Source organism: Vombatus ursinus, unplaced genomic scaffold (assembly GCF_900497805.2).
Source record: "Vombatus ursinus unplaced genomic scaffold, bare-nosed wombat genome assembly UNPS02014807.1, whole genome shotgun sequence".
Taxonomy (NCBI): domain Eukaryota; kingdom Metazoa; phylum Chordata; class Mammalia; order Diprotodontia; family Vombatidae; genus Vombatus; species Vombatus ursinus.
Window position 1 is genome coordinate 9,999,104 of NW_020954585.1, and position 14,662 is coordinate 10,013,765.

Sequence of the window (14,662 nt, forward strand, 5' to 3'; positions counted from 1 at the left end):
AGTACCTGCCCTAGAGTCAGGAAAACTTGAGTTCAAATCCAGCCTCAGATACTTACTAGCTATGTGACCCAGGGCAAGTCACTAAACTCTAATTGCCTCAAAAAAAAGTTGAAAAAACCATATATACCAAAATATTCATAGCAATGCTTTTTTGTTGTAGTAATAAAAACAAAAACAAAACAACAACCCACCAAACCACAAAGTGAGAAACAGACTGGTGTAGTAGAAATACTAATGCATTTGGAATTGGATCATTTGTGTTCCTAGCTCTGGTATTTACTACCAGGGTCACCTCGATCCTCAGTTTCCTCACTTACAAAATAAGGAGGGTGGACTAGATGACCTCTCAGGTCAATTCTAGCACTATATCTATGATTTGGACTATGTTCCCTCCTGGGGAGTATGAATTGTTTCATTCATTGCATTTGTTCACCAGTGTCTTGTCCATTATAGGTGACTAACAAATGCTTATTGATTAGTGATTCTGTGGTCCTATGAGCATCCATCAACTGGGGAATAGCTAAACAAAGTGTAGAATAAAACACTTTTTAAAAAGCAATGGGCTCTTAAAGTGACTGTATATAAATTGGTTTCTCTCATACATCAGTACAAATAATAATACCTGATATTTATATAGCACGTTTAAAGTTTGCAAAGTGCTTTACATATATTATCTGATTTGAGTTGATCGATATGATGACCAAGTCATAATAATATTTTATTAATAATGAAAAAAAAACAATAACTGGGATTTGTATAGCATGTTCAACTTTTCAAAGCACTTTCCAAAAGATGTAGGATCTCATTCTGTCCATCCTTTAACTAGTTGGATAGGGCAGGCAGTATTATTTCCATTTGCCTAAGGTACAGAGGCAGCTAGGTGGCTCAGTGAATAGAGTACTAGTCCTAGAGTTAGGAAAACCTGTGTCCAAATCTGGCCTCAGACACTTACTAGCTGTGTGACCTTTAGCAAGTCACTTAACCTCAGTCTGCCTTAATCCACTGGAGAAGGAAATGACAAACCACTCCCATGGATAGCATTGACATGCCATGGTCCATGGAGTCACGAAGAGTCAGACGTGACTGAACAACAATAAGAAATAGGCAATATTTCCATTTCTGAGGTACAGAAATGTTAAATAATTTGCTTAAGGTCATGGAGTTTGTTAGAGGCATAGTTTGAATGAGAAGTCCCTTCTCCTAATGCCAGGTCCTTTGCTCTTTCCACTAAACTTAAGCTTACCAGGGCCTTATGTATCAATTTTTTTTTCTTATGTTTCTTCAGTAAGCTATTTCTTCTACCCTCTCTCCCACCCACAATCCTATTCCCAAAGTCTTAATTTTTCTCCCTTATTTTACTTTCTTGTTCTACTTACACGACAATGAGAGTGAGGATGAAGAAGAAATGCACACTCCCGATGAGATTCCGATAAATCCACACTACCCATAAGTAGCTAGGTCTGTTGCTAAGTATCTCAATCCATCCATAGATTGCATGGATGATGGAAGGCAGGCCTTGGAAAGGACCACACTGGGCTGAAGGCTTCAACCTGAACAGAAAAGGAACATGAGGTAAATTTGGTTCTAAAATGACTGTGTCTTCTCTGATATCCCTCTTGTCACTATTTTACTGATATTTGACTTGTTCTGTAAACCTGAAATCAAAGAGATTTCTCAGCCATGGACTCAGACGAATAACTGCTGCAAAGTTAAGAGTTCTCCTAATATAGTAATAATATTAATAATGTTATCATTAATAATAAATAACATCTAATATTTATGTAGCATTTTACCCTTTACAAAGCACTCCCTTGGAGCAGCTAGGTGGCGCAGTGGAAAGAGCACCGGCCCTGGATTCAGGAGGACCTGAGTTCAAATCAGGCCTCAGACACATAACACTTACTAGCTGTGTGACCCTGGGCAAGTCACTTAACCCCCATTGCCCAACCAAAAAAAACCAAACAAAAAAACAAACAAACAAAAAAAAAAGCACTCCCTTCCTCTCTACTGAGTACTGCTCAGCTAGATGGCACAGTGGGTAAAGTATTGGGCCTAGAGTCAAGAAGACCTGATGACTAATGTGAAAATACGTTTAATATGATTGTACATATATAGCCTATATGAGTTTGTTGGTCATCTTGGGGAGGAGGGAGAGGAAGTAGAAAAAAATTTTGAACTCACAATCTTATGAAAGTGAATGTTGAAAACTAAAAGAAGAGGAAGATGAGTTCAAATGTGGCCTTGGACATTACTAGCTGTGTGCTGTGTACTTTGGACAAGTCATTTAACTTCTGTCTTCTCAGTTTCCTCTATCCCCCTCCCAGTGTTCATGTGAGAATCAAATGAGATAATATTTGAAAAGTGCTCAGTGCCTGTCACATATGGATGCTCAATAAATGTGTGTTCCTTTCCCCCCTTTCCTCTTAAGAGAGACAATAAGAGTATTATTAATATTATCTTTTTTTGGGGGGGGGGAGTGACTTTTATGTGCCAGGCAGACAAAGTTTAAGTGATTTTTCCAGGGTCACACAGCTGGTAAATATCTGAGGTGGGATTTTAACTCATCCTCCCAGTAATGTGCTGGATGCACCCAGTCCATTTGGGCTTATGTGGGCTGATGGTTAAATTTTCAGTGTGAGCATTTTTCCAGTACAAGTATTATTAACCTTAACTTTACAGATGAGGAAGGAGAGCATTTATGACTCTCTCATGAATACACAGCAGTTAAGGCGTCTCAGAGCCACCTTCTGAATCCAGTCTTAGAACTTCAAGTTCAATGCTCTTTTCACTACACCATGCTGATCATACCCTTTTTCTGGTCACTTTAGTTTTATTGATGTGTTTTCTTTTTACATTACATACATTTGCAGATTGTTTACACTTTGTGTGAGATCTTTTACAACAATGTAAAAGTTAAATAAAACTAATAACATAGTGAACTCATCTGAAAGTTCTTTTTTCACATCTGTAGCCCTCTCCTTATCTTTTTTTTTTAATTAACAGATGTCTATTTCCTCTCTTTCCCACCTTCCACCCCACTGGGGTGGGGCAGCGGAGGGAACAAATTAATTTCTTGCAATAAATATGCATGGTCAAGCAAAATAAATTCCCCCAAAGGCCGTACCCTAAAATATTTATAGCTCAATCCGTATCCTAAATGACCCTGTAATAGGTATCATATTTCATCATCAATTCTCTGGAATCATAGATGGTCATTGTAGTGATTGTAGTTCTAACAGCTTTCAAAGTGGTTTGTTTTTACAGTGTTACTGTCATTGTACAAATTGTTCCCCTCGTTTTGCTAATTTCATTCTTCATTAATCCATAAATGTCCATCAAATTGTTCATTTTTATAATATTGATGTTATAGTATAAATTGTTTTTCTACCCATACTTTTAAGGGTCTATTAAGAGTAAAAATAAGATATGCCCCTAGGCCTAAGTACTTTTCCAATAGTAACCCCCCTCCTCCCAGCTTCTACTTTACCAAATTATGCTAATCAATATGTACTAGGGTACTAAGGACTTGACTGAAAAGAATTTAGTTCTAGGATTGCCAATTACTCCGGATTCACAAAACTGATCTCTCTTTTAACTTATTATTATTATGATTAATAATCACATGTATATAGCATTTTATAGGTTAAACACCCTTCACTTCACAGTACTACCTACCTCAGTAGGTAGTAATAGTAATTTTATCCCCATTTTATAGATGAAATAACTGAGGCTCAGGCAAGTAAATAAAGTAACTTGCTTAAGGTCACATGACTAATAAGCTAGATCATGTCTAGCCTGATTTATTGGCCTTTTTCTTGAGTATATTCCATCCATTTTGGGGAGCACAGAAAAGAGAGAATATAAAACATTCCCTGACTTGGCAACAGAGAATAGCTGAAGGATCTGGTACCATATGGGCTAAAAAGTTGTGAAAACTTAGATACTAAAAGTTAATGTGGATCATTTTTAGTTTTATTTGTTAATTGATAGTTGAGGTAGGTTTCTTTTTCCTTCCCTATCCTTTAAAAAAATGTTATGTACCTAGATCAAAGTGCTTGATGTCTTAATGAGGGGGAGGTGAGAGAGGAAGGGAAAAATTTGGAACTCAATTTTTTAAAAAATTGAAGGTTAAAAATTGTCTACACATGTAATTGGGAAAAATATTATTTAAAAAAAAATGTTTTGAGGTATGTAACCTATATTGGATTATTCACCATCTCCAGGAGTGGAAAAGGGAGGGGAAGGAGGGAGAGATGCAATTTGGAACTCAAAACTTTAAAAAAAAAAGTTTAAAAATTGTTTTAACATATAATTGGGAAGAAAAACAAAATATAATAAAATGCTATGAGGAGAAACTTGATGTAGTATATGGAGAGCTGGCCTCAGAGTCAGGAAAACCTGGGTTCAAGTCCTGTTTCTAACACATCCTGGCAAATCACTCAACCTCTTAATGTTCCAGACCATTCTCTAAGACTTCAAGCTGAAATGTTGGGTGCCAATCTGCACCCATAGCTAGAAGCTTCCCCACTGAGAGTTCCCTAAATGAATGAAATCACAGGCCTGATTTTTAAAAAGCCACAACTATTACTGAAATATTTCAATATCAGTTAATAAGGAAATAGCATTGCTTAGATTCTTTCCCCTTACTCCCTCCCCAACTCTTCCCCAAATGGCATTTAAAACATCCATAATCACAGAGTCATCTCTTACCTCCAGACAGTGATGGCTAGGACACATAGCACCCCAGTAAAAGATGGGAAAAACAGTAGGAAGATAAAAAGAGTCATCATCTGAGAGGCACGCCAGACTTTGCTTGGAGGCAGACAGTTCATCATTAAGCTGATCTGAAGGAAGAGTGATCCAGTCTCCCATCAATTTCTTTATATGTCTTTCAAACCTCAACTTTTGGTGTCCCATTGACTCCCTTTCCCTCCTCCCTCTTCTCTCTAATGCATAAATAGATGCAGTGTTGAGAGATACCTTTCCCTCCTTTAACCACAACACTAAATCATGTTTGGTTTCACTGGTGGGTTCCAAGACATCACTTACTCTTTTGACATTAAGCATGATGAAGAGTGTGATCATGTGGATGAAGGGCAGCAGAGGAGCGAAGAAGATGCCAATCCTGCAAAGAGAAAGAGGGTCATTACTTTCCCATAGTATACTCAATAATAGTAGTTAACATTTACACAGCACTTTAAGGTTTGCAAAATGCTTTATGTATATTATTTCATCTGAGCCTCCTAATAACCTATTATGTTCTATTATTATTTCCATTATACAAATAAGGAAACAGGATCAGAGATATCAAATGACTTGCCCAGGGTCATGCAGCTACTTAGTATCTGAGTTAGAATTTGAACCAAGGTCTTCCTAACTTTCTCAAGGCCAGAAACCAAATCAGTAGGCAATTCTCATTTAGTAGAGAGTGTCTAAAATAACATATTAAAAGTCATTAAAAAGAGGGGGTGGGGAGAAAAAGCAATCCTTAAGTGGTTCAAGATATCTAGTAGCAGTTCCACTTCATCTAGGAGCCACCCACCACCTAGATTGTCAAGAATTAAAATGTATGGTAAGCTTAGAGATGAGAAGATTTAGGGGAAACACGGCATCTGTCATCTTCAAGTATCTGAAAAGTTGTCATGTGGAAGAAGGACTATATTTGTATCTAGCATAGTGCCTAGCATACAATAGGTGCTTAATTAATGCTTGTTGATTGATATATTTTTGGGGGGGCGGGCGGAGAGCTGGCCTCAAAGGGCAGCTCTAGAAGGAATGAACAGAAAGTTGCTAAAAGGAAGATTCTGATTTGGCATGAGGAAAAAAAAAATCTCAACAATTAATGGACCCAAAATAGATTGGGGCTATCTTGGGAAATAACTTATCTACAAGAGTTATTCAAATAGATAATGGTTGAATATCTGTCAGAAATGTTGTAAACAAAGTTCCATCTTCAGTTTGTACTAGATGACCTTTTGATTTTGAGAAGTTATGAAACATAGGTTACTTAGCATAGATGCTATGATCTAATTTTGACATCACATTCTTCTAAGATATTGTAGGGTGATGTGAATTCTACAGGATCTGATAAAGAAGAGAGATTGCTCTCAATCTAATTGATGTCTCCTCCTAACACTACCCTCCCCCTCACACTTACCACAGCAGGGTCTGTGTGTAGATTAGCTCCAAAACATTCCTGGCAATATCAAACTCAGGCACACCAAGGCTTTTAATCAATTTAGTCCCAATGATTCTGTAAAATGACAAAGTTGAGAATCTATAGGAGTCCAAGAAGAAAAAAAAAAGATACCCAGCTATCTGTATAGGACCATCGCAATTAATTTGGAATAAAGGTGGAAAGTGCTGTGCAAATTAGTTAAACATGTATGATGGGGTGTGTGGAACATATATAATTTTGCTGTTTTCTCATGTTGGAGGCAACCGAGTGATACAGTATTGGATTTAAAAATCAAGAAGACCTGGTTTCAAATCCTGCCTCAGATATTTATTAGCTCTATGATATCAGCAGCTAGGTGGTGCAGTGGTTAGGAAGGCCTGAGTTCAAATCCTGCATCACACATATATTAGCTGTATGATCCTGGGCGAGTTATTTAACTTCTGTCTCAACTATAAAATGAGGACAACAATATCACCTACCTCCCAGGGTTATTGCGTGGACCAAATGAGAGAATATTTGTAAAGCACTTAGCACAGTGCTTGGCACATCGTAGGTGCTTAATAAATGTTTATTTGCTTCCTTCCTTTCCTGGAAAAGTCAATTACCTTCTCTGTGCCTCAGTTTCCTCATCTGTAAAATGAGGGAATTGGATTAGCTGGCCTCTGATGTCCCTCCAAGCTCTGCAGGTCTGATGCTAGGCTTATAATTATACACAGTGAGAGCGTGACATTATTTTAAGTAAATGACCTTCTAAATTGTTGAGGCGAAGTGCTAAATAAAATGTTTTTTAAAAAAGTTTGTTTTTCTGAGTTGGCTAAACTTTTTCCCTATTTACTTGATAAATCCTTCCTCCCACCTCCAAACTTTCAGCCCAACAACAGGACACTTTTTCTATAAATTCAGTTAGTGGCGTCAGGTTCAATAGAATTTTCCTACAGTGGGCATCTTAAAATTTGTCACCAACTCTCAAAAAAATCAGGATATAAAATTTGGCAAGAATCTGTACCTAAGAAGCTAGACAGATCTCTATCTTTTATATAATTAATAAATTTATTTATTATTTTTAGTTTTCAACAATCACTTCCATAAGATTTTGAGTTCTAAATTTTCTCCCCATCTCTTCCCCCCCTCCATCCCAAGACAGCAAGTAAATTGATATAGGCTCAATATATACATTCATATTAAAAATATTTTCACATTAGTCATGTCCTAAAGAAGAATTAGAATCAATGGGAGAAACCATGAGAAAGAAGAAAAAAAAAAGAGAGAGAGAAAGCAAATAATATGCTTCAATCTGCATTCAGACTCCATAGTTCTTTTTCTGGATGTGGATAGTATTTTCCATCATTAGTCTTTTGGAATTGTCTTAGATCCTTGCATTGTTAAGAGATAAGTCTATCAAAGTCAGTGATCACACAATGTGGCTGTTACTGTGTACAATGTTCTCCTGGTTCTACTCACTTCACTCAGCATCAGATAACTTTCAGATTTTTCTGAAGTCTGCCTGCTCATCATTTCTTACAGCACAATAGTATTCCATTACATTCGTATACCACAACTTGCTCAGCCATTCCCAGTTTCCAATTCTTTGTCACCACAAAAAGAGCTGCTATCAATATTTTTCTCCATGTGGGTCCTTTCCCCATTTTTATCTCTTTGGGATACAGACCTAGAAGTGGTATTGCTGGGTCAAAGGGTATGCACCATAGTTACAATTTGCTCTCTAGAATGGTTGGATCAGTTCACAACTCCACCAACGATGCATTAATGTTCCAATTTCCCCACATCTTCTCCAACATTTATCATTGTCCTGTTTTGTCACGTTAGCCAATCTGATAGGTGTGATGTGGTACCTCAGAGTTGTTTTGATTTGTATTTCTCTAATGAATAGTGATTTACAGCATTTTTTCATATGATTATAGATAGCTTTAATTTCTTCATCTGAAAACTGCCTGTCCATATCCTTTCACCATTTATCAATTGGGGAATGACTCATATTCTTATAAATTTGACTCACTTTTCTATATATTTTAGAAATGAGGCCTTTATCAGAGACACTGATTGTAAAAATTCTTTCCCAGCTTTCTGCTTCCGTTCTAATCTTGGAAAGTATAAAGTGCATAGTACAGAGGTACTATGAAAGAGACTGTTTTAAAAAAATAGGTCTTTGTCCTTCTCCAAGACCCTCAGAGCTTCATTAAAAAGGTATCTTGGTATAGGGTGTAAGATATTGGTCTATGCTAGTTTCTGCCATACTATTTTCCAGTTTTCCCAGCAGTTTTTGTTAAATAGTGAATTCTTATCCCATAAGCTGGAGTCTTTGGGTTTATCAAACAGTAGATTACTATAGTCATTGACTATTATGTCTTGTGTACCTAACTTATTCTACTGATCCACCACTCTATTTCTTAGCCAGTAGTACCAAGTAGTTTTGATGATTACTGCTTTATAATACAATTTAAAATCTGTTATAGCTAGGCCACCTTCCCTTGCATTTCTTTTCATTAATTCCCTTGATATTCTGGACCTTTTGTTCTTCCAGATGAATTTTGCTACTATTTTTCCTAGCTCTATAAAATAATTTTTGGTAGTTTGATTGGTATGGAACTGAATAAGTAAATTAATTTAGGTAGAATTGTCATTTTTATTATATTAGCTCAGACTACCCACAAGCAACTAATGTTTTTCCAATTATTTAGATCTGGTTTTATTTGTGTGAAAAGTATTTTGTAACTGTGTTCATATAATTCCTGAGTTTGTTTTGGCAGGTAGACTTCCAAATATTTTATAATGTCTACAGTAACTTTAAATGTAATTTCTCTTTCTATCTCTTGCTGTTGGGTTTTGTTAATAATATATAGAAATGCCGATGATCTATGTGGGTTTGTTTGATCTCTACCTTTTTAATGAAGCTCTGAGGGTCCTGGAGAAGGGCAAAGGCCTATTTTTTAAAAAAATCTCTTTCATAGTACCTCTGTACTATGCATTGTGTACTTTCCACATAATGAACATTTAATAAAAATTGTCAACAGAGACATTTTGTCTTACCTTTATATACATAATGGATCAATATGTAACACAGAGGTGAGTCTGGGTAGAACTGGGCAGAGAAAATAATGCCAGGACTATATATAATAGGTATATATATACATATATATATTCTTTACATGTATAACATATTACATATGTGTGTATAAAGAGTTATATTTAATGGATGAATATTTACAAAAATATAAAGTATCCAGATTAACAGAAGAGGAAATAAAATACTTAACCTCATTTCAAAAAAAGAAATTGAACAAGCCATCAATGAACTCCCTAAGAAAAAATCTCCAGGGTCAGATGGATTTACAAGTAAATTCTATCAAACATGTAAAGAACAATTAATTTCAACACTATATAAACTATTTGGGAAAATAGGTGAAGAAGGAGTCCTACCATTTCTTTTTATGATACAAATATGGTGCTGATACCTAAACTGGGAAGAACCAAAACAAAGAAAGAAAATTATAAACAAATTTCCCTAATAAATATGGATGCAAAAAATTTAAATAAAATATTAGCAAAGAAGTTATATCAACTTATCTCAAGGATAACACACTATAACCAGGTAGGATTTATGCCAGGAATGCAGAGTTTGTTCAATATTAGGAAAACTATCAGTATAATTGATCATATCAACAACAAAAGTAACAGAATCATATAATTATCTCAATAGATGCAGAAAAAGCTTTTGACAAAATATAACACCCATTCCTATTAAAAACATTAGTGAGCATAGGAATAAATGGAGTCTTCCTTAAAATGATAGATAGCATCTATCTAAAACCATTACCATATGCAATGAGGATAAGCGAGAATCATTCCCTGTAAGATCAGGAGTGAAACAAGGATGTCCATTATCAACACTACTATTCAATATTGTGCTAGAAATGTTAGCTTTAGCAATAAGACTAGAAAAAGAAATTGAAGGAATTAGAATAGGCAAAGAAGAAACAAAGCTATCACTGTGCAGATGATATGATGGTATACTTAGAAAATTCTAGAAAATCAACTAAAAATTACTTGAAAAACAAATTTAGCAAAGTTGCAGGATATAAAATAAATCTACATAAATCATCAGCATTTCTATATATTACTAACAAAGTCTAGCAGCAAGAGATAGAAAGAGAAATTATGTTTAAAGTTACTATAGACATTATAAAATGTTTGGGAGTCTACCTGCCGAAACAAACCCAGCAACTATATGAACACAATTACAAAACACTTTTCACACAAATAAAGTCAGATCTAAATAACTGGAAAAATATCAGTTGCCCATGAGCAGGCTGAGTTAATATGATAAAAATGACAATTCTACCTAAATTAATTTACTTATTTAGTGCCATACCAATCAAACTACCAAAAATTATTTTATAGAGGTAGGAAAAATAATAGCAAAATTCACCTGGAAGAACAAAAGGTCCAGAATATCAAGGCAATTAATGAAAAGAAATGCAAGGGAAGGTGACCTAGCTATAACAGATTTTAAATTGTATTATAAAGCAAAAATCATCAAAACTACTTGGTACTGGCTAAGAAAAAGAATGGTGGATCAATAGAATAGGTTAGGTACACAAGACACGGTAGTCAATGATTATAGTAACCTACTGTTTGACAAACCCAAAGACTCCAACTTCTGGGATAAGAACTCATTATTTGAGAAAAACTGCTGGGAAAACTGGAAAATAGTATGGAAGAAACTAAGCATACACCAACATCTCAAACTATATGCCAAAATAAAGTTAAAATGGGTACATGATTTAGATATAAAGTCTGATACTGTAAGCAAACTGGGAGAGCAAGGAATAGTTTGCCTGTCACACCTATGGAGAACAGAAGAATTTGTGACCAAACAAGAGATAGAGAACATTATGAAATGCAAAATGGATGATTTTGATTACATCAAATTGAAAAGTTTTTGCATAAACAAAGCCAATGCAACCAAGATTAGAAGGGAAGCAGAAAGCTGGGAAAGAATTTTTACAATCAGTGTCTCTGATAAAGGCCTCATTTCTAAAATATATAGAAAAGTGAGTCAAATTTATAAGAATATGAGTCATTCCCCAATTGATAAATGGTGAAAGGATATGGACAGGCAGTTTTCAGATGAAGAAATTAAAGCTATCTATAATCATATGAAAAAATGCTGTAAATCACTATTGATTAGAGAAATGCAAATCAAAACAATTCTGAGGTACCACATCACACCTATCAGATTGGCTAACATGACAAAATAGGAAAATGATAAATGTTGGAGAAGATATGGGAAAACTGGAACACTAATGCATTGCTGATGGAGTTGTAAACTGATCCAAACATTCTAGAGAGCAAATTGTAACTATGCCCAAAGGGCTATAAAACTGTGCATACCCTTTGACCCAGCAATACCACTTCTAGGTCTGTATCCCAAAGAGATCATATGAATAGGAAAAGAACCCACTTTAAGTCATTTCAGTGTTAAATAGGGTACAAAAATATTTGTAGCAGCTATTTTTGTGGTGGCAAAGAATTGGAAATTGAGGGGATGCCCATCAGTTGGGGAATGACTGAGCAAGTTGTGGTATATGAATGTGATGGAATACTATTGTGCTGTAAGAAATGATGAGCATGTGGACTTCAGAAAAGCCTAGAAAGACTTATATCAACTGATGCTTAGTGAAGTGAGCAGAATCAGGAGAACATTGTATACAGTAACAGCAACATTGTGTAATGACTAACTTTGATAGACTTAGATGTTCTCAGTAATGCAAAGATCTAAGACAACTCCAAAAGATGCATGATGGAATATGCTATCCATATCCATTGAAAGAACTATGGATCTGAATGCAGATCGAAGCATACATACTATTTGCTCTCTCTTTTGTTGTTGTTTTTTTTGTTTGTTTCTTCTTTCTTGTAGTTCCTCCCATTGGTTCTAATTCTTTTTTACAACATGACTAATGTGAAAGTATGTTTAATATGAACATATATGTAAAGCCTATATCAGATTGCAAATAGTCTTGGGGAGGGGGAGGGGAGAGAGAGGGAGAAATTTTAAAACTCAAAATCTTATGGAAGTGAATGCTGAAAATGAAAAACAAATTAATTAATAAAAAAAATAGGAAAAAAAAGAGTTATACCTTCCTATCTTATTCTATCAAAAGAACCCAAATTAATATCCTTTGAAAATGGATGTGTTAATTTTAGCCCTATTACAAAGTTGAGATCACCACTTTACATTTGAAGAATCATTTCAAAGACCTTTCCTTATCTATAATCTTATTTGAGCCTCATGCCAAACCTATAAAGCAAGCAAGTTGGCACTATTATTTCCCATCAAGCCTAGAACTAAAATCTGATCTCCTGACTGCAAGACCAGGGCTGCTTTTTTCCTCACAGTTTCACATTCTAGACTGAGATATTATTCTTCTTTATCATAAGCAGATGGACAAATGACCTTTTATGATCTCTTTCAGATATAAAATAATTCCAAATCTGACCTCCTGAGGTTGTCTTGGCCAGAGGTAGCAAACACTTGGGGCAACACTGCTGAGTTGGGTGGAACCAGATTAAAATGTAAATGAGAAATATTTAACAAAATAAATAAAAATGCAATGTAGATAAGGTTTATAGGTGGTTTTCTAAGTTAATATGTGGCCTGCAGGGATCCTTATGTTAATGGCCCCCATTTCTCTTTGAGTTTGATTCCATTGGTCTAGGCCAGTCCTTTACTGTAAGCTTTATATCTTCTCTAGCTATACAGGATGTCTAGGAAGGGAGACAGTTCTTAATCTCCAAACTATAAACCTATTTGATAAATGGAAGCAGAGCATTGATTCTGGTTTCAAATCCCATCCATGATGCTTACAAATTGTGTGACGTTGGGTAAGTCAATTTTCCTTCTGGGGTAAATCAGTTTCCCCATCAATAAAATAAAAGGGTTAGACTAGAAGGCTTCTGAGGTCACTGCCAGCCTTAGATCTATGATCCTGTCAACTCCATGATTGATAGAAACCAGAATATCTAACAACTAGGCTCTCTTGGGGGGAAAAATGCGCATACAGTTTTAAATGTGATCTACATTTTCAATACTTTCTTAAGTCTAGATGATCAACAAAACAATAAATCAAGCCCTGATTTGTAGCAATTGCTGATTTCTGAGGTGTAAATCTTCACATTGAAAATATAACAATTGAATCTGAAAGTCAGTTAGAGCTGGTCCAAGCATACCAACGATTGTAACAAACTTCCTGTGGTGATGCATTTATAGCAGCAGGGTGATGAAATAGATTAAGTAGGAACAAATAAGTAAATGTATTTAACTAACAAGGGAAGGAGAAAAAACAGAAGGGAAATGTAAAGATTTCAAACAGTGTGTGCTTTTAGGAGTGTAAGGAAGCATTTTCTTCCTGATTCATTTCTGTACAAAAGGTTTCTATTTCCACCCCCCATTTCCAACAAGACAAACAGATTTACCTTCTCAAAAACTCCCCAAAAATGGAGTCAAATAAAGTAAACAAAAAATTCATCATGAGGAGTCGGTAGATATCCTGGCCAATAAGTGTTTCCCAGCACTAAAAAGCAAACAAAGAGTCAATGTGTTCAGTAATGTTCTTCCAAATTTCCCTTTTCTGACATAAATGGAAATCACTAATTCACAGCCTCATAGTACCCCAATCTTCAGGAAAATTGAGGAGAAAGCAAAGTTTGTCTTCAGTGGAAAAGAGTGTCTTCCACTCTTTTCTGGTCTTTCTTCTTTCCAATATTCCATGTACCATCCTTCCCCAACCCAGGCCTGCCCTCCTCAGCAGCACCTCATGCTCCAAAATTATTGCTGTTCTCCTCTGCCCCTAACATACATACCTTACCTATTTTATGTACTATCAATCCCATTTGGGCCTTGCTTTCTGTAACTAAATGAAACTAAGGAATACAGATAAAAGCTCCCAGATATGACATACATTTTTGACATGAGGACTTTGTTACGTCAACTCAGAGAAGGTGAGAATTTCAGGAAGGTCTTTCCAGGGTGCTTCCATCAATACCTTCCCTACCTGCCTTCTATATCTATCCTTAATGCCTTCCAGGAAATGAAGGCTTCTCTTCTTTCAGGACAATATGACAACAAATACAACCTATACACCCAGAAAAGTAGTCTCTTTTGCAACAGTCACCTTGTCATACCATGTACTTATTCCATTGTTCAAAATACACCAGGAACAAGGGACCATCTTAGGACCTGTCCTGAGAATCTGTGGCATGTTTTTTTGAAGAATCTTCAATTTTGGCAAATCTGTGTCTTTTGAGGTTGTATTAACTATTTTCTTATTAATTAATTTATTTTTAGTTTTCAACATTCACTTCCATAAGATTTTGAGTTCCAAATTTTCTCCCCATCTCTCCCCTCCCTCTACCTCAAGGAGGCCTGTATTCAGAATATCACTTCCCCCAATCTGCCCTTCC

The 14,662-nt window shown here is 35.6% G+C and overlaps 1 protein-coding gene across 1 annotated transcript in view; it reads right to left on the reverse strand.

Moving 5' to 3' along the window:
* Positions 1-14,662, reverse strand: part of LOC114052338 (transmembrane channel-like protein 5) — an 82,294-nt gene that overhangs the window by 27,322 nt on the left and 40,310 nt on the right. The window contains exons 13-17 of the mRNA XM_027874890.1: positions 13,676-13,773; positions 6,158-6,253; positions 5,050-5,125; positions 4,711-4,844; positions 1,377-1,550 (exon numbers count right to left, since the gene is read on the reverse strand). Of these exons, the coding sequence (XP_027730691.1) occupies positions 1,377-1,550; positions 4,711-4,844; positions 5,050-5,125; positions 6,158-6,253; positions 13,676-13,773 (578 nt within the window). The remainder of the gene's footprint in view (positions 1-1,376; positions 1,551-4,710; positions 4,845-5,049; positions 5,126-6,157; positions 6,254-13,675; positions 13,774-14,662) is intronic.